The sequence below is a fragment of the Spermophilus citellus genome (genome assembly GCF_964194105.1).
Source record: "Spermophilus citellus genome assembly, chromosome: 16".
NCBI classification, from domain to species: Eukaryota; Metazoa; Chordata; class Mammalia; order Rodentia; family Sciuridae; genus Spermophilus; species Spermophilus citellus.
The window spans coordinates 1,599,151-1,622,550 of NC_138196.1; the positions used below are offsets into that span (position 1 = coordinate 1,599,151).

The 23,400-nt window shown below is 42.7% G+C and overlaps 1 protein-coding gene across 1 annotated transcript in view; it reads left to right on the forward strand.

Annotated features, from left to right (window-relative positions):
• Positions 1 to 23,400, forward strand: part of LOC308635049 (nebulin-related-anchoring protein-like) — a gene marked incomplete at its 3' end in the record, with an annotated part of 128,221 nt that overhangs the window by 11,410 nt on the left and 93,411 nt on the right. Inside the window, 13 exon segments of the mRNA XM_081269314.1 lie at positions 2,306 to 2,410; positions 3,375 to 3,491; positions 5,695 to 5,799; positions 7,540 to 7,647; positions 8,639 to 8,743; positions 13,417 to 13,515; positions 14,430 to 14,492; positions 14,496 to 14,534; positions 15,639 to 15,746; positions 15,992 to 16,093; positions 18,787 to 18,981; positions 19,922 to 20,026; positions 22,917 to 23,015. Of these exon segments, the coding sequence (XP_081125440.1) occupies positions 2,306 to 2,410; positions 3,375 to 3,491; positions 5,695 to 5,799; positions 7,540 to 7,647; positions 8,639 to 8,743; positions 13,417 to 13,515; positions 14,430 to 14,492; positions 14,496 to 14,534; positions 15,639 to 15,746; positions 15,992 to 16,093; positions 18,787 to 18,981; positions 19,922 to 20,026; positions 22,917 to 23,015 (1,350 nt within the window).

Consider the following 23,400-nt stretch of genomic DNA (forward strand, 5'->3'; position numbering starts at 1 on the left):
TCCCTTTAACCAGGGGACGGGCTGTGGATTATCTTTGCCCTGTGTGTGGATGGGGGATTTTCCAAGCCAGGAAATAATTACACAGGTTTCGATTTGAAGCACTGTTTTCTTTAAGAAGCTCTACAAATATGGTGGCTCAGCCAAGAATAAGCCATTCTCATCTATTTATTGAAGAACAGACCCAAAGATTAAGACTGGTTATGTTTAGTTCATCATGACACTCAATGAATTTAAGTGAGTAAATGAATGTCTTCCTTAGCTGCATAGTTTGATTTATTTGGCAACGAATTAGTTGACTCTACCCCATACATGACCTATAAAATTAAATGACAAAAGAATTTATTTCTCTTCTTTAGAAAAACAAGTCGCCAGTTGTGGCCACATACTCATGTGTCTTAGGATGCGTGTGGACATGGGCAATGACCCCTTTGCAAATGTCAGCCTGAGGAAAAGAAGGCTTGGTTTTCAATTCAAAAGACCATTTTATTAAATTCTACAGGTTGATTACATACTCTCTTCGTGCTTTATATTCAACAAAAGTGGATTCTGCTGGTTTCATATGTTAAATATGTTGTCTAGAAGGCTTGAGACAACTTTTAAAAATGAGTGTTATTAAGAAATATCTGGCTTCTGTGCCCGTCAAAATATTTTATTCTGTATTTTGACAGTCCTTCCACCACTAGCTCTAACACATGTTTAGTGTGAGCATCGAGGCACGCCCATGCACATGGATGAAATATAATTTCTGAGATCATAGTTGGTTCTTGATTTTTAGGACACTTGGAAGTTTCCAGTCTTGATAATAACAAATACAAGAATCAAAGTGGGTGTCGTTGGATTGCACTGTTAGCAGATGCTGAGGGGACTCAGTCTGGTGTGGCATTTCACTGTGTGATTTAGTGTGACTCGCCAGGGCATGGGTAGGATGGAGTGAGAGAGGCAGACAGATAGCTATAAATATCTGTAATGCCTGAAATGCCAAGCAATTCATGCTTCTTTTTAACATCTAATTAGACTCATTAAAATGACTATACTGTGTATTTGATTTATCATTTGTAACCAATCAACTGCCCAACAGGATCAGGTATTTTACAAAAAGGTTCTCTCTGTCTCTCTGTCTCTCTCTCTCTCTCTCTCTCTCTCTCTCACACACACACACACACACACACACACACACACACACACACACTCACACACACACCACACACATAAAACAACCAGCACAAAACTGTAGAGCAGGATGGGGAAAAACCCCATAAAGCAGATTTCTAAAGGATTTGAGAGTTTTTTTGTTTTTGCTTATTATATTTGGCCCAGAATATTCTGGCAGTCAAGCAAAAAGGAACATTCAGGCTAAACAGTTTGCATGACTGGACAAAAGGAAGCCTGGACATTTTAATTTGACCCAATTCTTTTACTTAAGAAAATGTGTGGGCCACATTCCAGTCTTGGTGCTGGAGAAGGGTGGGTCCTGCCCCGGATAAGGCCCCGGAAGATGGAGTCATGAGCTGGGGGACACAGTGATGGGCATCCAGCAGCAAGAATGCAGAGGACGGCGAAGCTGGTTCTGCCCGGGGTGGGTCTGGGATGAGGGAGGATCGGGGACATGCGAGAGAAAGTTCACCTGAGCTGGTCTTGCAGTGCCTCTGGCTGCCAGGGAAGGGTGGCCCCAGTCACTTGACGGGAACTTCATCAAAGAGAAGGTTTCTGTGGGAGCGGACAGGTGGCGTGGGGAAGAGGAAGGGAAAAGTTAAGAGGGAAAACTTCACATCAGTTATCTGAAACGGGTTACTGCCCTCTATCTTCAGTGCTCAGTGACTCCCGTTTCAGATAACTGATGTGAAGTTTTCCCTCACAAATTGCAAAACTGGCAAAAGACCCCATTTCTGGTTTCATGACACACATCACCGAGGGAGACAGTATAAGGGGTGCCAAAGCATCTCTGTGCACAGATCTGCCATGGTACCTGAGTAAGATAGTGTTCGAGACCAGGGGGAAACAAAGGACTTCCCTGCTAATAGTGAAGACATGAACAGTCCCTAGCACCACAGCACTGGGAGACTGGGAGTATCTTGATTCATCTTGTGGAACTAAAGATAATGATCATGATATTAGTTACCATTTATTTACTGCTGTGTACTGTGCACCGTGAGCAGGCCTGACCCCAGGGCCTGGCGTCCTGCTCACCACATGGTACAGCACCTGTGGTGGTCACTGGAATGCCGGAGCGGATGGACCTCTGTGGGAACAGGCTCTGAGACCAATCATTTCTGATCACCACCCAAAGTTTTGATTATCTCAGCAGGGTGACTTGGAGGAGTATGAGGAGCCCAGGGGAAAGGGCAGCTTCCCAGCCATGATCACCCCAGCTTATCAGAATGCCAAGAAGGCCAACGAACTTGCAAGTGATGTAAGTACCATCAAGCAGGGTCAGCTGGCGGCACCACAGAGATAGAGGAGCCATGAGACTTTGAAAGCTGTGCTGACTGAAACGTACACACAGGCACATTTCTTAGAACTGAGCCACAGGGGAATGTTCGCCTAGCCCTCGACTCCCATCCACATTTTCTGATGTCTCCTTTTTTTCTGTTAAGTCTTTGTTTATATTTATCAACTTTGCAAGCAGATTGATGTGGACAAACAGCACAACTCACTTTAGGTCTTTTGAAGCAAGTACAAATGCTGGTCCAGCCAGATAAGCAGAGATTAAGAGTCTCAACCAGAACCCATTTAGAAGTTGAGCATTTTAACGGAAGAGCTGATTAAAATAGGTTATATGATTATCAGACTGGGTGTAACCCAACGATAAAGTCACTTTTATTTGCAGAAAGTTAGCCAATAAGCAGTCCTTGAAAGATAGGCTATAATTAAACTTGGTAAAGTGAAACTTCACTGCAGACCTTAACAGACTGACTTGAACTTGACCTCTAATCAGGGACCTCATATTCAAAGGATCCTTTTCCCTTCACCTTGACTCTGCTAAGGGTCAATTACCCACTTGCCAGAACAGCGCCACTTTTGCCTAAGAAAGAAAGTACAAGACATGGCCTCATTACCAGGCTAGAGTTAGGGTACTGGAACCTGGGTTAGAATTGGGCTGGAATGACATGATCGTTTTAGGACTACATTTTTTTTTCTCATGCAGAATTAGAGTGTAATGCGTAAGAAGTGTGAAAAGTTCCAGTATCATTTTAGTTCAAGAAGGACCAAGTAGTTTGTAGATGTAATGGAAGAAGAAGTCCACGTGAATTCTTTGCCTTTAGAAAATTCTATTCAGTAAATGTTGACATTAAATCTGGGGTTATTTTGGAGACATGTTTCTCACAGAGCATGGAAATGGCAACTATAGATCTTCTTCATGTGTTTTCTTTCAGATAAAATACAGGCAGGACCTGCACAAGATGAGGGGCGCCGCACATTATCATTCTCTTCCAGCCCAAGACAACCTGGTTCTCAAACGGGCCCAGAGTGTGAACAAGCTTGTGAGCGAGGTGGGTATGGGGGGTTACACTCCCGTGCTGTCACCCCTTTGCCTCCTAGGCAGTAAAGGGGTGACCCTATAATAAAATGGGCCATTAAGAGAATAACACCACACATACAATCTGTGGGTTTCCAGTGTCTGAAGAGTATGTAGTAAAACACAATTAACAAGAACACCAGGAGTCAAGCAAATTAAATTTTTCTTTGGTGGCTCAAACATGTCTTCCCAAGTCCTCACCAGGCTGTAGATAGTCAAAAGTGCCAGGCAGCAGATTTCTGGTTGGCAGAAAGAGTGCAGGACTTTGAAAAGAGTATGATGTCATTATAGAGTGGAAATCGAAGGTCAGAAAGAGTGTTTGAAAAGTCACACTTCCCTCCTTCTCCCATTATTGTAGCCAGAGTTGGAGAGGCTGTGACTTCCTACCTCTCAGGCGGAGCTAGCTGCCCGAGGGTGCGTGGTGTGGGTCTAGCCTGTGCTTAAGCTTTGGGGGATTGTTAGGATTACTTGGCAAGGAAACACCCCACCGTGTCCTCTCTGCACCCTCCTCTCTGCCCAGCAACTCCTCTTACCCCCATCACTTCTCTGGACCCAAATTGGCAACCTCTGGCAACACGGAGAGTTATGGCTACTAAAAGATTCACTTAACGAGTCATCTGCACCTCAGAGACGGAGATTCTTCTCTAACCTCTAATGGCTGTTCCTTTCCCCAAACTGTTTGTTAACCCATGGTTCTGCAACTTGGGACAACTTGGGAAAGTGTCACTCCTGAGTCTCATCATGCTTGGAAGTAGTAGATGGGTGTGGAGGCCTTGGCATCTGCATCTAAACAAATGTTCCAGCCGATTCTGATGTGCAAGACCATTGACGTACTACAACCTCAGCGTCCAATCCAGCCCGCAGTCTGTTTTTAGAAGTGAAGTTTTGTTGGAACACAGCCACATAGTATTCACTTACATATTGTCTGTGGCTGCTCTCGGGCTACCTAGGCAATTGGTGTAGAGGCCACATGGGTGGCAAAGCCTAAAATATGTACTGTCTGCTCATTTTGTTAGCTCTAGATTAGGCCTTCACTTTGTCATGGGCCTGTAAAAGATAAGTGCCTGGTTCTGATTCATAGAGACTCTCAGGGACTAAGGTGGAGTGAGACCCCTGGTGGTACATCTCTGCCACCCTGGAATAGCACAGTTAACATGTTGGCCTTTTCCTATGCAAATATATAAATAACCGAATATGAATATAAAGACATACATCTACAGTTAGGATTCAACTATATATACAGTTTTATATTTTTTAACTTAAAATCATAGTGTGAACATTATAGTGCATTTTGCATATTTTAAAGGACATATCCCCACTCTAGTTTTATAATACAATAACAAATAAAGTTGTACTTCCTTTGGTAGGAGGCCACAAGCGAACCTTTGATTTCTTTTTGCCTTATGTTTCTCCAGTAAGACCAGCCAGCTCTGCCTCTATAAATATGATCATCCTCAGCCGCGTTCTGCAATTACTCAGGGTGACTCAAGAGTTTAATCTAATAACTACAGCCTCATGGCTTCTTCCAGGCACCCGGGGGAGCTCAGATAGCCAGGCTGCTTTAAATTGAAGACACTCTTCATCAGGGTCATCTCCCTTGTTATATTCTTTAATAAAGTGCCTTTTTGGGTAAAATTTTAGTGGTGTATATAGAGAGAGGTGAATATACCACAAGTGTGTAGTAGGAAGAATTTCTACAGGTGGCTGTGTAATAATCTGTGTAATAGTAATCCTCATAATCTCTCCTATACTTTTCCCTCTAAGACTCACCACCTGATTTCTAAAATTAGTTTTCCATTGTTTTTTTAAAAAAATTATTTTGTGGTGCTGGGGGGTGTCAAACCCAGGGGTTTGTGTGTGCTCAGAAAGTGCTTTACCACTGAGCATCAGCCCCAACCCCAGTTTTGCCATTTTATTCAGCTCTATGTTTTTATAGTATTTGTTCTTGAAAAGGACCATATATTTTTACTTTGCAGAGTGAAATTGATTATTACTTTATTATTATTATTATTTTTTTTTTTTACTAAAGAAAACACATACTTACAGCATCCTATGCCTGGTATTTTAAAATATGGGGTTGAAAGTTTTCTAAAACCACCTCAATGAAGTTCTGGAAATGTTTTCAAGAGGGACGTGGGGTTTGGTTCTATTGTGCATCTGGTGTTTTGGTTCCGAAGGTGGAATATAAGAAGGATCTGGAAAGTAGTAAAGGTCACAGTATCAACTACTGTGAAACGCCTCAGTTCAGGAACGTGAGCAAGATCTCAAAATTCACCAGCGATGTGAGTTGCTGATGCCTAAGCATTTGCATGTGTCCCTGTGTCTTGGAGAAGCAGGGGCTCCCAGGCATGAGTACCTATGAGTTTTGGTTAAGGTTGCCTGCTGGGATTGGGTGATGTCAAATTCTGTCACATCCCTCCTCTCCCTCCCCACACTCGACTTTGAATCCTCAGGGCAGGGCCTCTCCTCTCTGTCTTTCTGAATCCCTTGCACACAGCCCAGTGTCTGCTCCAAATGACAAATGCTGGTGAGGGAGCCTGGCTGAGCATGGGACTTTGTGCTTCTGAGTGAATGCATGATCTCACTTAACTCTCATGGTCATCTGGGAGCCAGACATTCTCTCCCTACCTCAAAGATGAGCAGATACATGCTGGAGTGGCATTTGTGAGTCTGGACATTCTCAGAGAAAGCCTGGTGATGTAGGCTTGAGGATATCAAGAACCTGTTCTAGAGTGTATGATTTTACTTCTGCTTAGCTATATTAATAGTAGAATTCTCAATCCCAAGTGACCTTGTAAGGCTCAGGAAGAAATTTATTTTGTGTGAAGGTTCTAGTTAAGAGGACCAGTTTTGGAGCTAACATACTTGGTGCCATATAGTTACCCAAGTGGACAAGTCAGTTAAGCTCTCTGAGCTACTTTGCCAGTCATTCAAATGGGGATGATAATAAATCCTTCTTCTTCATAGAGTGGCTGGCAAAGGTTAACTGAGATAAATAGAATCATGTCTAATATATAGCAATAGTATTCTACTTAAATGCACCATGGGCCTGGAAACTCAATGTCCTCTCAGGGTGGGTGATTTTAATGAAACGTCATGAAGCTACCCAGATTTTCCTATTTATGACTTTGCATCATTCCATTTTGATCTTCTCTTTACTTGATGTTATTTGAGACATAGCATCATTCTTTCACATGGTTGCAGTGACCATCTTTTATATCACAGAATTTGGCAAAGGTCTGGTCTTCTTCATATACAGTCATTCCTCTGCATCCATGGGACATTGGTTCAAGAACCCCCTTGTTGGGTATCAAAATCCTCAGATGCTGAGGTCCCTTATATGAAATGGCTTAGTAATTGCATATAACCTGTGTACATCCTCACATATACTCTACATCATTTTTAGATTGCTTATACTACCTAATATAAGTGCCATGTCAATAGTTGTTATACCATATTGTTTAAGAAACTGTGACAATAAAGTCTGTATGTGTATAAGACAGATGCAATTTTCTAAATAAATATTTTCATTCTATGATTGATTGAAACATGGTTATAAATTCCATGGAGGCAGAGGGCTGACTATATGTGGAAGTAGAAGTTATTTCATGCAGTGCCTTGTACCAGTCCCCAGCCTGGGACTGTGTCCACAGCATCCATACAATCAGAGCTTATCCAGTAATGAGCTCCACATTCTCATGGTAAGTTTTCACATTGGAAAAGGTAAATTTAAAACAAGAAATATAAAAATAAACAAGTAAGTCAAATCTGCTTTGTGCTACCAATGCCCGTCAGACCCATGCTCCCGAGTGCTTATCTGCTGTCTTGATCCAACTTCTTGCGCTCGCTTGAAATTTAAGTGGTTAGAAAAGAAGTTTGCTTTATTTTTTACTCACTGGTGCACTGACTTCTTAAATAGGTTCTATTTAATCATTTATAGTTTGGATTCTGTGCATTAAGACAAGTAGTTCGTCTTCAACAAGTAGGGAAGCTTTTGCTAAAAGTTTTGTGTTTCTACGTAGAATAAATATAAAGAAAACTACCAGAACCACATGAGAGGCCACTATGAAGGAGTTGGCATGGACAGACGCACACTTCATGCTCTGAAAGTTGGCAGTCTGGCCAACAATGTGAGTGCTTGTGCAAGGGCCTCTGGGGGTGGAGAGGCTTGGGGAATCACAAACTCAGCTAAATGTTTTTTAACCTCTCTAAAATACTACATTCTCCTGGGTAAAGACAGACCCATAAGAATTTCTAAATGTTAACCAACACAACCAAAAATATGTATAATCCCTTAAATGTTTTAAAGACTCAAAGTATATATTTTTTAGCTTTCTCTGGTTTGAAGAGTACTTAGATCTATTGTAATTGATCCAGTGTGAAAAGAACTTTTGGTTTCTGAGTGATAAAGAGAGTGGATGATCATGACTCATATTTGAAACCCCCTCAGGATTCCAAGGCTTTTGTGATTTATTTGGAGTTTGTTAGGTGATTGTTTGTCTATTTGCTTATCCAGTCTTCATGTTCACTGAAGACCTACCATGGCTAGGCACTGGGCAAGGTAATGGGATCACAGAATAGAACAGGTTCTTGTTCCTTGTAGCATGTAATTATTAATCTCTCTTTGGCTTTATCAATCCAATTCACAGAGTTTCAAATTCGAGGTTATAAATCTTGGAGGTCAAGGACACTGAAAGGAAACAGCTTTCATTATGCAGATGTCAATTTTCTCTGCTTGAGAATATCCAATTTGACCTTAAAGAAAAAAATAAATAAATACTCTGAAGACTCAACTTTTTATTCCTTTTCTGGGGGTGAGCTAAGAAGTACCTTCATGGTTTACCCATGAGCACGTGCTCTTTGTTAACAAAAATGACAAGGAGTCTCATCATTAAAAAGAAAGATAAATACACTACAGATGGAAGTTAACTAATGTTTGATTAATGAAGAAGAATTCAAATTAATTAAAGGCAAACGTGTGAACATAACTTAATTTTCCTTGGAGGTGATGCAACTGAATTAATTTTGTTTCTGGCTATTTTTAAAGTATTTCTTATGACTTTCAAGTGAGGTCAAAAGAAAACAGGGACTGATTTCTTTTTCTTGTTCTTTGGGTTTCAGGTTTCCTACAAGGCTGATTATAAACACGATATTGTGGACTACAACTATCCAGCCACCCTTATTCCTGCCTATCAAACAACAATGAAACTGGTTCCCTTGAAAGATGTAAGTCCTCTTCTGATGGCACTTTTATTTATTACTAGCCACTTCCTCCCTTTGGGACGATTCTTAGGCAGGAAGAGGGACAGAGACAAGATAGACCGCTGGCAGAGATTGAAGGGACTTGAGAAAGGGGGCTCTTGCCCCTGGGAAGTCCACCCATGCATGGCTGAAAACTCAGGTTTTCAATGTAAAGTGGGGCCAACTCTGTTTTTGTCTTGAAAATACCCTGAAGTTCATTTTCTTCTCTTAGAAATGAACTGCTGGGGGCATTTAGGATCATTATTTCTTAGCAATGATGATTTTTGTTTTAAGCTTTGGAGTATAGTATGTTAAGGACTGAAGGAAGTCAAATAAAATGAGTAGATGGGTATAAGTTGAAAGTAAGTGATAACGTTGACTGAACTTTTTCTCAGGGGCAGATTGGAAAGTATATATATCTGGGTGTGTGTATGTATATGTAGATAGCCATATCTATCTATTTATCCCTAATTGTTACAGCATTGAATATTTTAAAAGTTTGGCTTGCCCCAAACAAACTAGTACAATTCAATTTATTGTTTTCTGATCATAAGAATTTTACTACATGTTTATTATGAAAAATTCTGAAAAATACAGAAAAGTACAAAGAAAAAGATAAAAGTCATTTGCCATCTTAAAACGTTCTTAAGGTGGTCTGTAAGTGAGTGGGTACCATCATTCTTGGTCAGTGAAGGTAGTCTCTGATCAACAATTTAATACACAATTCTGCATATATTTATTGAATGCCCAGCATTACTTTCCTTCAGTTCCTTTGGAATCAGCATGACTCCAGTATTTGACTCGGGTTTCCCCATTGGTACATAAGGCTTCACCCTGCTCTCTCTCTTGCTGACAGTTGGAGCAGTAGGATTTGGTTGGGTCTAACAGAGTGTCCCAAACATCAGAGCACATGCATAGCAAAGGATAGTGTATTGGATGAAAGGAGATGGGAAGCAGAGGAATGTCAGCCTCTTTTTTTCCCAGAAGTGTCATTGGGTTGACTTACTCATCTCACCTCAATGAAGCCAAAGTTAAAATTGGCCATCACCAAAGCTACTTTCTCTTTTAGCTGCAAATATTACCTGAGACACTTGCCAATTAAGAGTACTTCATTAAACCTCCAGGGTGTGCTTGTGCAGCAGAGTTCTAGAAATCATGCCTAATAAATAGCACAAACAAAACAAGATCAATGCCTACAATTTTGTTATCCCATTATAACATGACCTGAAACTACATTTTTCCATAGAAGACTCTGGATCAAACTGTACACCTGAAATGTAGCTAGCCCACTTGGGACATCTGATAAAATAATTAACTTAGACTGAATTAGGGGTGTTGCTTTTAGAGACAGGTACTAAACTGGCAGGGCATGAGCCACAAGCAGGCTTCAGGAGTATTTTTTGTTTTGTTTTGTTTTTGGCTACACATATTTTTTAAAAAAAATTGAAGTTCTGAGTTAGGGGAATTCATATTTCCATCTTTTCTTGAAAAGTCTGAAAAGCCTGGGAAAAGAAGTCCCACTTTCTGCATGGTGGCAGTTGTCTGGGACTGAATGGTGGCTGTTCCCTTTATGTGACTTAATCTCTTTGACCTTTCCTTCCTGGCTCTGGTGTGAATTTGAGTTTGTTGTCCCTAATGTGGGGATTTTAGTGTTCAGGAAGTTTGGGGGAATCCATTTGCAAGAGCATTTGTGTCCTCTCAGTCTGATAGCATTAAAAATGGTGAAATAACTATGAAATTAAATAAAGCATGGGCCCTTAATTAGAGAGCATTCCCTTTCGATGGATTTTATAAACACTAATAGAATTAAAATGAAACTCTATATTTAGCAAAGAAACCCTTCAGAATGTAGATTGGAGCAATGGCCAGGCATTTGTGATGTTGCAAAGATGTGATTAATCATGGAGACTGTTAATTATGTCCTGCAGAGAAAAGTAATTGTGCTCTGTGACTTACTTAATGCAGAATTATTGGGAAGGAAGATGCCATTTTAAAAATATAGTTTTTGTGACATTTTATCATGCATAATTCTGAATTCTAATAGACTCCATTATGAGTTGATAAGTTTTCACTCTGAATTAATGCATTAGGAAGTCACAGAACTGTAATCTCATTATTAGTTGACTTTGAAATGACTTTGTATTTCCTAGTTTTTCCTATGCACTCAGGACACAGACAAACTTTTCTCCTTGAATCATGGAATAAAAAGTATAAAAAAGGTGCTATCCTTGACTCCAAATCCGACAAAAAAAAAAAAAAAAAAAAAAAACCACTCTGAGGCCCAGTGTATTTTTCCTAGATCCTGTTCTAGAGGTCAACTTGTAAGTCATTCGTTTTTACATGGAACACATTTCCCTGTCTAAAGCAATACTAGCTCTGGCTATGGGGAACCTCTCATCCATATACCAAGTGAACAGTCCCAGCACACTAGCTTTGGCAAACCAGGTTTCTAGTGCATAGATTAAGAGCCACTCCTGGGATTCAAATCCAAGCTCTGTCATTAGTAAGTGTGGCCTTGAATAAGTCACCTGAGGTCTCTGTGCCTTAGTTGGCACATTATAAGGTCGGGATGATAGAGGGCCTACTGTTAGGGTGATTGGGAGAATTAAATAAGTTATGTATGAGAGACTTGGAGCACTGCCGGGGACAAAGTGAGTAATCTGGTGTTGGTCATGATTACAGACAAGAATGAAGGGAGTACAGACCAGGGAAGACAGTGGCATACGAGCAGCAGCCAGCGGACCCAAAGTCTATTTCATTTGCATCTCTGAATTTTAAAAATATTGAATTGTTTTCCAGTATTTAAAACTGCAGGATTTTTCATGATAATATGGATTTCTGGTTTCTTTGGAATAATTGGAATGTCCCACAGAGATTGGTGGCCTTCAGGCTGCAACTCCCCAACAGGGGCTACCATCTCAGGGAGGCAGCACCCAGAGATAGCAACAGGTGGACAAAAGGACAGAGACATAGGGCTGTCACGTAGATAGACAGGAGATGGTGTGGGGCCCCTGTGAAGGGCAGAGCCAGCTGCCGAGAGCAGGCTGGTGGCCATGACTGCAGGTCCAAGCAGAGATGGCAGTGGACAGTGGGGACACTGTAACGGGTGTGGGGTTCTTAGGCAGGATGCAGCCCCACAGCAGCTGTCATCTACTGTGGGATCCTGGGTGGGGTTGGGGGCTTCAGGGAATACACCAGAGATGTGCAATCTGCCTGGGGGAAGTTTGGTGGTGATCAGCCCCATAAGCCAAGCCAGGGCCTAGCAGGCTCAAGTGTCAGATAGGCTCAAGTGTCCTGAGGGACTGTGCCATTTAGGGCCCTGGGAGCAAGGACCCATCAGCAATACTTACATGCTCACTCTGCACAGGCATCTGTGACAGTTGAAGGAATGAGTGAATGAACAAGTGAACGGATGGGAGGGACCAGGAAGGTGTAAGGGAAGAAGGACAGGCTTAGGGATGAGTTGACTTCTTCTTTTACCTGGATTTCCAGCTAGCCTGCATGTGCAATTACTCAAAAGAGTCCTTAACCATCCAAACCTACCCTCATTTCTTTCACCCCAGATCTCCTTCCTGCTAAATAGGTTTGGGGGCCTCCTGCTCCGCTCAGCTCAGCACATCCCCCGCCCACCTGCTTTCAGCTGCACACCTGGGCTTTCACTCCCTGGCTCCAGTTCCCTTTGCCTGGGAGGTGCATCTTGGTCAGGTGTGTTTGGAGGAAGACATGGTTGGATGAATACGGTTTCATGTGCAAATAGCTAGTAACCCTTCACTCTCTAAAAAGCAATTTGCATTCTCAAAAGAGAAAATTCACTAGTCCCAAATATCTTGAAATGGGAAGCCAGGTGCTGGAAATCCCGCCTCCTCCCCTTCTGAACTCACTGCTTCCATTGCAGTGCTGAGCTAAGAGCAGTTTTCTTGGGGACTGTCACCAAGTGGAAGTGAGCACCAGGCAGGGGCTGGTGCACAGTTGCAGTCACCCTAGGACGTTCCTGTGAGGGGCCACTGATGCTCCTTTGCTTCCCACTCAGAGACGTGTATGAATATGGGTGGACTTGTTTTCTCTCTTTCATTTTTCTTTTAAACATCCCTTTTTTTGTGAGGCATAAGACATACAGAAAAGCATAGCAAGTGCAGATATTCACCTTGAATTTTTATAAAGTGGCTGTGTGCAGATCTTCCTTGAGAATAAGTCCAGGAATCATATTATTGGGACGTGGATATGTGTATTTGCCAAAATGTCATACCGTTTTCCAAAGCTACTATGCCAATCTGCACATCTGTCTGTGGCATTATGGGGGTTTCTGTAGCACCACGTCCTTGCCAACACTTGATATTCTCAGCAATTTTAATTTTCTCTCTTCAGGTGGGTGTGGAAGTATATCTTGTTGTGATTTTAGTGTGCATATCTCAGGTTCATAATGTGGACAAGCAGCTCTTCCTGTGTCCACTGACCAGGAGGGGCCCTCTTTTTTTGAGTGTGCTGTTTTCCTGTCTGTTGGCTCAGGATGTCTGTTGGTGTCCAGTTGAAATCTTTGGTTCTTTTTATAATAATTTGAGAATCACCAATTGGTTGGGTTGGGGAAGGGACCCAAGCAAATATTAGAGAAGAAAAAGAAAAAAACCAAGTGACACCTCTCTGTGCCTGTTTTTACCTAGGTCAACTACAGGCAAAGCATTGACAAGCTGAAGTACAGCTCTGTGACCAATACTCCGCAGATTGTTCAGGCCAAAATCAATGCCCAGCAACTGAGCCACGTAAGTCACCTGCCCCAGCCCGGCTGGAGGTAGGGGTCTTGTGATCACTGTGAGGCCTCTGAACATCTAACTCCCAAAGATTTGACTTTTATTAACAGCATCATGTCTTATTATGGCCATGAAATGATGCCCCTCAAAAAAATTTTATTATGGAAAATTTCAAATGCATTCAAAAGTAAAGAGAATAGCATAATGAATCCTCAGGTACCTGACCCTCAGATTCAGCAAGTACCCACTCATGCCACATCCTGATTCATCTACAGACCCACCCACACCCCCCCTATTATTTTGAAGAAAATAACTTAATCATAAATATTTTACATATGTGAATCTTTAAACGATGAAAAAGTTTAAACATTTTTATACCATTTTAATACATCACACCAAAACAACAAACAAGACGTCCTAACAATAATTCTTAATGTCACCAGTGTCCAAAGTTCAGAGTTAGTTTTTGGTCAAGACTACATCTTTAATGATGCTGTGTCCTTCCTTAAGGAATCACACCTGGCTAGCCTGTGTGTGGGGGTGTGTGTATGTGTGTGTTTTAAGATGGCTCTTTCTTCAAATAAGCATTTGGTAATTTCTCATTGAGGATCTACCCTACATATGGCAAAATGTTCAGCAAGTTACAAACATTAGTTTCATACCTTCAAGGGCTTGTAAAGGGAGTTGGTGAAGTTGTCTCAGGGATCTCTTTTTTAAATACACAATTCTGAGTGTGCCTTTGAGTTGTTTATGTTTTCAATCGGCCCCTTCTATCTATTAATTAGAAACATTCCCCAAATTACAAGCTTCTTTGTAAAATGCCTTTTCCTAGTGATGGATCTCAGGGGAAAGTGGGAAAGAGTGTCTCCCCCCAAGTTCACCTTTTGCCCATATAAAAACCTGCAGCTGCATTTTCAATCCATCAGGTGAACTACCGCGCTGACTATGAGAAAAACAAGTTGCATTACACACTGCCGCAGGATGTGCCTTAGCTGGTGAAGGCCAGAACTAACGCTGAACTCTTCAGTGAGGTGAGCAGGCAATGGGGAAGACACGGAGGGGGACGTGGGTGGATGTGAACGTGAAGGATCCGGCATGGTCCAACAAGCAGGGAACCTTCTATTCCTGAGAGAGGTTTGTCAAAGGCATCCATCACATTTTAATTTTGAACTTTGCCATCTTGTGGCATCCATTCACTAGGGATGAATTGGTCAGAGCAACTCAATTCTCATTACCCAAGCACATGTATGGCCTGTGAGAACATGTACAACCATCATCAGCACCATCATCGCCATCACCCTGGTGACTTCTGACTGGTGACTTGCTGTGTGGACAAAACACAGACTTTAAGAACAATCTTAATTGCTAGAGTCTTGCAGAGTCACTGGTGGGCTGTGATTAGACTTCTCATTCCAGATTGGATTTGTGGGACAGGAGAAAATAACTCCAGAACTAATGTTTTTTGAAAACCAGTTCTATACTGGGGTAGCTGGTATGATGTGACATGATAGGATACAGAGTCAGCATAACCCTCAGGAGCTGTTGTAGGGACACAGTTGTTGGCATGGGCTTTGAGATTTGGTAGACCTGGGTTTAGTTGTAGGTACAGCCAGTTTTTACCTGGGTGACCCTAGGTGAGTTCTTTAATTTCTCCAAGCCTCAAAGGCCTAATGAGAAGATTTGCAATTAGTGAGATAATGCATTTAGGTCAGCACCAGCAAACCATAGCTGCTGTTACCATGGCAATATCAATACCTTCCATGACAAGGGCACTTGGCCAGGTCAGCATTTGTTTCCATATACCATATCTAAGTCATTCTCACAGCAACTCTGAGAAAGAGGAGATGATATTCTTTTTTTTGTAAATGGTAAAATCAAAGCCCAAAGATGTAATTACCTGTAGTCACATGACCAAGAAATAATAGAGCTTTGTCCTGCACTGTCCATGTGGCCCTCTAGCTAAGGAATCAATGAACTGTGTTAATAGTTATTATTACTATTTTTATAATAGCACCCAAGGACTCTGGCCTGTAAGTTGTTAAAGAAACCTACTTTCCTTAAAGAAAAATTGTCTTCAACTTTTGGAAGGACTGTAGGTATAGCAATTCCTGCTCACCTGTGTTTTTGTTTGTTAGGTTAAGTACAAAGAAGGCTGGGAGAAGACAAAGGGGAAAGGATTTGAGATGAAGCTGGATGCCATGTCTCTGTTGGCCGCCAAAGCCTCGGGGGAGCTTGCTAGCAATGTAGGTTTTCTCTCATTAACTCAGAAATGGATAAGGAATGGTTCCAATAACGTGTCAGTGGTCCTGCTGAAAAAAAAAATAATGACTGTTAACATTGTAAACATTGCAGTAGTTTAATCTTCTTCTGGATCCACAGAAGATGGGGAGGTGTTTTCTTAGAATAGTTCTTGCATTTGTTAAACCGAGCCCCTTGGACGGCAAGGTTCCTCTCGCACTCACAGTAGACTTGCTTTTTTTCTCTCAAGATTAAATACAAAGAAGAATATGAGAAAACAAAAGGCAAAGCCATGGGAACAACCGACTCGAAGCTTCTGCACTCCCTGCAGGTGGCCAAGATGAGCAGCGAAGTAGATTCCCTTTCCACCTGCCCCCCCAGCCCTTTACCTAAAGTTATGTTACTTTCAAAGTTTTTCCTGGCAACTTCACCTGGTCATTTAGGATAGCACCAGCAAACCATATTTTTGATTTCTTCTTATTATTGATTTCTGCCTGCAACTCTTTTCTTTCCTGACTTGTGTAAGAGGTTTGCTCACTTTCTTTATTTTACTGAACATGCTCTTCTTTTAAAGTAGAGGAAGAGTGTAGCCCTCACTGTGACAGCCTCTGCTGATCAAGGTACAGAGGCGTTTGGCCACAGTTATTTAATCCACACAGGTTTACCAAGCAGTTACTATGGGCAAAACACTTAGCAGACACTGGAAGCTCCTAATGAGTTTCTTCGTCATGGAGCTTAGTTCTGCTGGGAAAGTGGCTTAGTCTATTATTTTTTCTTTTTGCTATAACAGAATATATGAGACTGGTAATTTATAGAGAAAGAGGTGGTTTATTCAAGACTGCATTTGGTGAAGGCCTCATGTAGCATCACCGTGGTGGGAAAAGTGGGCAGGCAAGAGAGTACCTGCAACATGGAGAACACAAGTGTGGCCTTGCTCTTCATAGCACATTCTTTTTTTTTTAAGTGCTCAAATATCTATTAATCAGATAAGCATAGTGATAAGTATCAGTACATATTTTATAAATATTATTATAAAATCTGAATAGCAGAATACAGCATGCTAGTCTATATAATAATCTCTGATGTTTATATCACAATGTAGTAGCCCATTCTTGTGATGACTAGTCTGGTCCCATGAGGGGGAGAACCAGCTTCCTACTGAGACACAGTGTCTTCTTACGTGGGCTCCACCCCCATGACAAAACACCTCCCACCACTCCCCACCTCCCCACTGCCTCATTGAGGGATTAAGCCTCCAAATGTGTTTTGGTGATGGGAAACCATATTCAAATCTAACAGGGAGCTAGGCAGTAAGCATCTCACTCATTGTGGCGATGTTCTGGAAGAATCCTGCAATCACAACATACATGGTGTTCAGAGTATTTACCAAACAAACAGGACAGCCCAGGCTCCAACCAATAAGAATGATGCTGCTTGTAAGCAACTCTGGTGGCTGGAGATTAATCGTGGTATTTATCACTTAACAAACGGGGGAGGAAATCCTTTGGGGAAGGAGAGTGTGGCTAGAAGGGACACACCTAGTTTCTAATAAGGTCTTCCCTGCCAACACTGAGCAGGCCGAAAGGGCCCTCAAGCACTGAGTTCCTGCTCTATGACCACTGCTCAAAGCTGCAAAGCCAGCTTATGCAGCTCTGAAGGTACAGGTGGACATAATTACCCCACAAAGCCCTTAAGAGGCCGTGGCTTAGCTGGGCATATGGCACACACCTGTAATCCCAGTCGTTCAGGATGCTGTGACAGGAGGATTGTGAGTTGAAAGCCAGCCTGAGCAAGGCACTAAGCAACTCAGTGAGACCCTGTCTCTAATAAAATACAAAATAGGGGCTGGGGTTGTGGCTCAGTAGTTGAATGCCCCAGAGTTCCATCCTGGTGTATCCCTCCCATCCTGACAAAAAGAGGTCATGATTTGAATGGAATATGTGCATTGGCCTCTGGGTTGCCTCTGGATGTGTCTACAGAACAAGCCCTATGAAATGCAGTCATGAAGCATAAAGAGGCATGGAGAATTTGGCTTAGTTTAGACAGAGAATGAATTGGTATTTTTATGCATTTGGAGCAACTGAGGGTCATAAAGATGGTATCTTGCCCAAAGTCATAGGTAGTCAGGATAGAGATTAGACCCCAGAGCTTGTGCTAGCTGGCCTACCTCCTTCTACTCCAGCACCCTACCTTCCCCACCACATGCCATCCTCATCTCTTACCTCCATCACTATGATCACCACCAACACCACCACCATAATTACCACCACACTACCATCATCACCTCCATCATCACCACCATTACCACCAAGCTCTTTATTACCACCATCACCACCAGACCACCATCCTCACCATCACCACCATCATCATCATACCAGGATCCCCATTACCATCATCATGGCAACCATTACCACCATCAACCACTATCATCACCATCAGGACCACCATCTTCACTATCATGGCAACCATTATCACCATCATCAGCATCATTACCACCTTCATCAGTCATCATCATGGCCACCCTCATCACCAACATCATCATCGCATCATTACTGCATCTCGTCACTGTCATCCTCATCACTTACATATATCATGTGTTTGCTGTGTGACAGTCCCTGGACTAAGCACATTTCTGCTCCTCTTTCATATACTTATTACAACCGTCTCAAGGAAAATGAACCCTCAAGGAGGTGACATACCTTTCCAGAGGTTTCCCAGCTGGTAAAGGACAGATCAGGCTTGAGCTTAGGCGTAACTGGATCTGAAGCCCAAGCTTTGTTATTCTGCTTCTGCAGATAGAGTGCCCTCCTGGAGCAGCCAGGTAAAAAGAGTTAAGATCCATAAGAGAGAGGTATCCCAGAGACAGGTGGAGCCACAGCAGCCTACAACACTGGCTTACAGAGCTAAGCTCTGGATCAGACCTTTCTTAGAGGTGGGTGGCATCGAAAGTACCCATTCCTCCTGAAAGCCTGGGAATCTTGTGTTCTCACATCACTTCTGCAAGAGCAGCCTTTAGGTAATGGGCCTTGCTTTGGTACACCCCAGGTTGAATACAAGAAAGGCTTTGAAGAGAGTAAGACCCACTTTCACCTGCCCATGGATATGGTAAACATCAGGCATGCTAAGGCCCAAGCTCTTGCCAGTGACCTGGATTACAGGAAGAAACTGCATGAATACACCGTGCTGCCTGAAGACATGAAGACTCAGTGGGCCAAGAAAGCCTACGGGCTCCAGAGTGAGGTGAGCCCTCCCTCACTGCCAGCTGTGCCCACATCTCACAACTAGATACACTCTCAGTTTGAACTTGTACATGAGACTATTACATAACCTAGAGGACTAGGAGGAACTTCTGGAGATGTTGGGCCCAGGGAGGACAGGAGGGAGGCCGAATCATGACAGCACAGACTCAGGTGTGATGGATGGAGGTGTGGGGCTCAGGGACAATGGGGAAAGTTAAAATGTGTTGGCACAAGCAAAGGGGAAACAAATCTTGGAAATTCAGTAGGTTGACAAAGAAGGTCCTTGGTCAAAATATATGAGAAATGGTCTTTAAAAATTTATTAAAATTTTTTTGAATTTATTAAGATTCTTTAGAATTTAAATTTTTAAGAAGCCTACAATTTATTCAAAGAGTAATTTCAAATTTATCAAATTTTTAAAATTTATATTTGTTCTTTTTAGTTACACATGACAGTAGCATCTATTTTGATATATTTTTTGTAAGCATGGAATATATATTAATTCTAATTGGGACGGAGAAATGGCCTTTCTGTTAAGGTTGTAGTGTTTGAACATTTAAGTAGGACATGATATTCTTTTTCTTAAATTTTTTTTTTAAAGGGAGAGAGAAAGAGAGAGAATTTTAATATTTATTTTTTAGTTTTCCGCGGACACAACATCTTTGTTGGTATGTGGTGCTGAGGATCGAACCTGGGCCGCACGCATGCCAGGCGAGCGCGATACCGCTTGAGCCACATCCCCAGCCCCAAGACATGATATTCTTACTACGAGGCAGGCCCAATGGCTTTACCTCCCAAGCAGAGAGGAGGGGGCATAAGGGAGGAGGGGGCAGTTCTTCTGGGAGAAAAAACGCAGCATCGAGAGCTTCCTGACTCCTGCACCAAATTTGTCCTGTTTGCACCTGTGTCTGTGCTGAGAGCCGGTGGTGTTTTTCTTGCAGCTGCAGTACAAATCCGACCTGGCGTGGATGAAGGGAGTCGGGTGGCTGACTGAGGGCAGTCTCAATTTGGAACAGGCCAAGAAGGCTGGCCAACTGGTCAGCGAGGTAACCTGAGCTTATGCGCCTGGCTTTCAGTCGTTCTCAGCCCAAGTCACCGAGAGTGACCTTAGCGTCTGATTCCTCCTCCTCACTCCAAGCTTTTATTTTAGATGTGATTCATGGGAGAGTACTTCTTCATTTTACATTTGCAGCACATCCTGAAACTAACTTTCTACACCCTTAAACTTCCTGGAGAAGGATTTTTAAGAAGCCTACAATTATCCAAAGAGTAATTTCATACAGAAAGATTGTGCAGGTTGAGCATCCCTAGGCTAAAAGCCTGAAATCTGAAATGCTCCCAAATCCAAAAGTTTTTAAGCACTAACATGATGCCCCAATAGTAAATTCCACACCATGAAACTTTGTTTCACGTACAAAATTATTTAAAATATTGTATACTCTGGGGCATAGTGGTGCATACCTGTAATTCCAGCAATTCAGGAGCCCAAGGCAAGAGAATTATAAGTTGGAGGTCAGCCTTAACAACTTAGTGGGACCCTGTCTCAAAATCCCCTGGATACATTCCCCAGTAACACACACACACAAAATAATTATATAAAATTACATTGAGACTATGTGGATGAGGTATATGTGAAACATATATGAATTTTTTTGTTTAGATCTGGGTCCCATCCCCATGATACCTCTTTATGTCTATGTGAATATTCCAAAATACAAAAACATCTGAAATCCAGAAAAGGCATTTTGGATTAAGGGAAACTCAACTGGTAATGTTTTTCTTGTGTGAGGAGGATGTGATTGCTTCTGAATCAGAGTCTGATAATTGCAGTGAGCATTCTCTTTATGCCTGGGCCTTAACTGCCTTGCTGACTTCAGACACGTCACTATCCTGACTCCTTTTTCCTGGTATTAAAATGAGAAGGTTGAACAGGACTGTCCCCAAGGGCCCTGGAGCACTAAGCCTGTGCATCTCTTTATGCCACGGAATGGCAGCAGGCAGAAGAGGACTTAGGAAGGACATTTAATTTGGAAGTGTGACTATTTCAGGAACTTTGTTTGGGATCTTCAAAAGGGATTCTTGTCTCAGTGCCAGGAAGGCTGAGTCGGCATATCTCTTGCAAATGATAATAATAGTGATCAAATAGGCACCATTATGGACTGATGATAATTGTCTAATCACTGGTGCATTTGATTGACCACTTTGAGTGCATTAATGCAAACTGCTATTTATAGGTTACGACTGTCCTATATGGGTAGATATGATGATCCTATTACTATTACCATTTTATGTATGAGTAAAGTGAGACTTCAGTCAAACTTTAGGTGGGTAGCAACCTGGGGTTTGTACCCAGTTTGGAAGACCTAGTGCCCTAACTGTTGTCCACTAGACAACAGATAATGTTGCCCAAAGCATATTTTGTCATTTATTCTTACCTTTCCACTGCCCTTCTCTCAGACAAAGACATTTAGAGCCAGTCTGTATAAATAAGGAAGGTAGAAAGAGAGAAATAATCCTTTGAGGTTCCCACTTCCTAGCTTCCTGGAGACTTGCTCATTTCCAGGTAGAACAGTGAAAGCCTGTTCTGTCTTGGATAGGGGTGCAGTCTGGAGGGGGACCCAGGCAGTGGGTCCTTTATCCTCAGGAACATCAGTTTCTATCTCACTTCTTGTGCTGACTACAGATTTTTCAGCTGTTTGGGGCCAAGAGGATTTTTCCCCTTCACTTTTTTTTATATGCCAGAACAGATTTTTGCCTCCTTAGAAAGTAGTTAGTAAGTAAATTTGAGCAAGGCAGAGTCTGGGGGGACTGTCAAGTGTCAAGTGTCAAGTGTCAAGAATGGAAGAGCAATGTGACATCACATGGTGAGGGGGTTTTCCTATTCTACACAGTGAAACAAGGAAGGAAAATTTGAAGACTCTTTAGCATATTTTCTTTAGACCTTTTTTATATAAAAAGGAGGAAATTTGGAGCTCCCAGGGTTCCAATCAGTGTTTTGGGTCCAGTTGTTCTATAATGCTCTTGCTAACGTCACTGAGAGTTTGGGTGGCCCTGGGCTGTGAGCTCATCTCTAGTGTCCCCCCCACCACGTGAAGCTTTTGCCACAACCTGCCATCCTCAGAGGCCACCTTTCCCTCCACTTTGGCAGTTCCGGTGGAAAGTCCAGAGGAACTAATTAGTCTTCAGGAAAGACGAGAAGTTCCCACAGGGGGACAGAATTAGCACATTTGACAATTTTCCAGTGAATCTGTGGCTGTGAGACGGGGACACGATGAGAATAAGACCTCCGTGATCTGGGAGATGAGACACTGTAAGGGTGAATCGCACCTGAGCACCAGCCTTCTGCTTGTGGCCCCTGGTGTTCCTCCTTTCTGTAGCCAGTGCTTCCTGGACAATCATAGTGACAACAATGACAGTGGCAATGACGAGTTCTAAACACATTGTCAAGGACTTGGCTCACGTGGGAGGAATAGCACAGAAGCGCTGCTCCACCCCAGAGTGAAGGAGCTTCTGTTGTCCCTATGGTATAGTCAGAGCACGGTGGGTGCAGGTCTGTAGGGACACGCCCCGTGCCATGGAGCTGATAAGAGACACAGGGGAGGTTTGAACCCAGATCCTTGTGGTTGCAAAGGCCAAGTATCCTCCACTTAACCCTCCTATGTCAGATCTAGATTTATAAAATGGAAATACTTGGTTGCACACAGTGAATTACAGTCTCTGCCACAGGAAAAACTAAAGTTCCCACCCAGTAATAGCCATGAAAACACCAGCGCAGGCTGACTTGGGGCCATGTGGTCCTGCTGGAGCTGCAGGACCAACTAGAACATTCTTCCCAGGGAAACGCTTGGGTCACAGAAAGTGTGTGCACACATGTGCTGTGTGCATGGTGGTGGGGGGCAGCCCAATTATAATGCTGTGGAGTCCTGTTCCTTTTAGAAAAACTACCGGCAGAGGGTTGATGAGCTGAAGTTCACCAGTGTGACCGATAGTGCGCAGATGGAGCACGCCAAGAAGAGCCAGGAGCTGCAGAGTGGGGTGAGTCCCGGGCTGCCCTCTCTCCACCAGGCTGCTGTGTCTTGGGCCTGGGAGTCTTCAGGGACAACAGCAGGTGCTGCCCAGGCACGACTCAGGAACCAAAGGACCTTTCCCTTAAACAGGCTGGACCTGGCTTTCCTCATGCTTCCAGGCTGCATCTGGGAACTGGCCACTGGCCACTGGTCCCTGCTACTTTGCTCACCCCCCTTTTCCCCCAAGTGTTAGAGATAGGTGCGGGACTGTGACCTTTTTCTGCCTTCAGGATTCCTTCTTTCTTTCTTCTTTCTCTTTTTTCTCTCATCAAAGACTATAAATCTTGGAGAAGGACATTTGCCTATGGGATGTGTGCCGGTCATGCTCATTTAACCTCAAATATGGGCGGCAG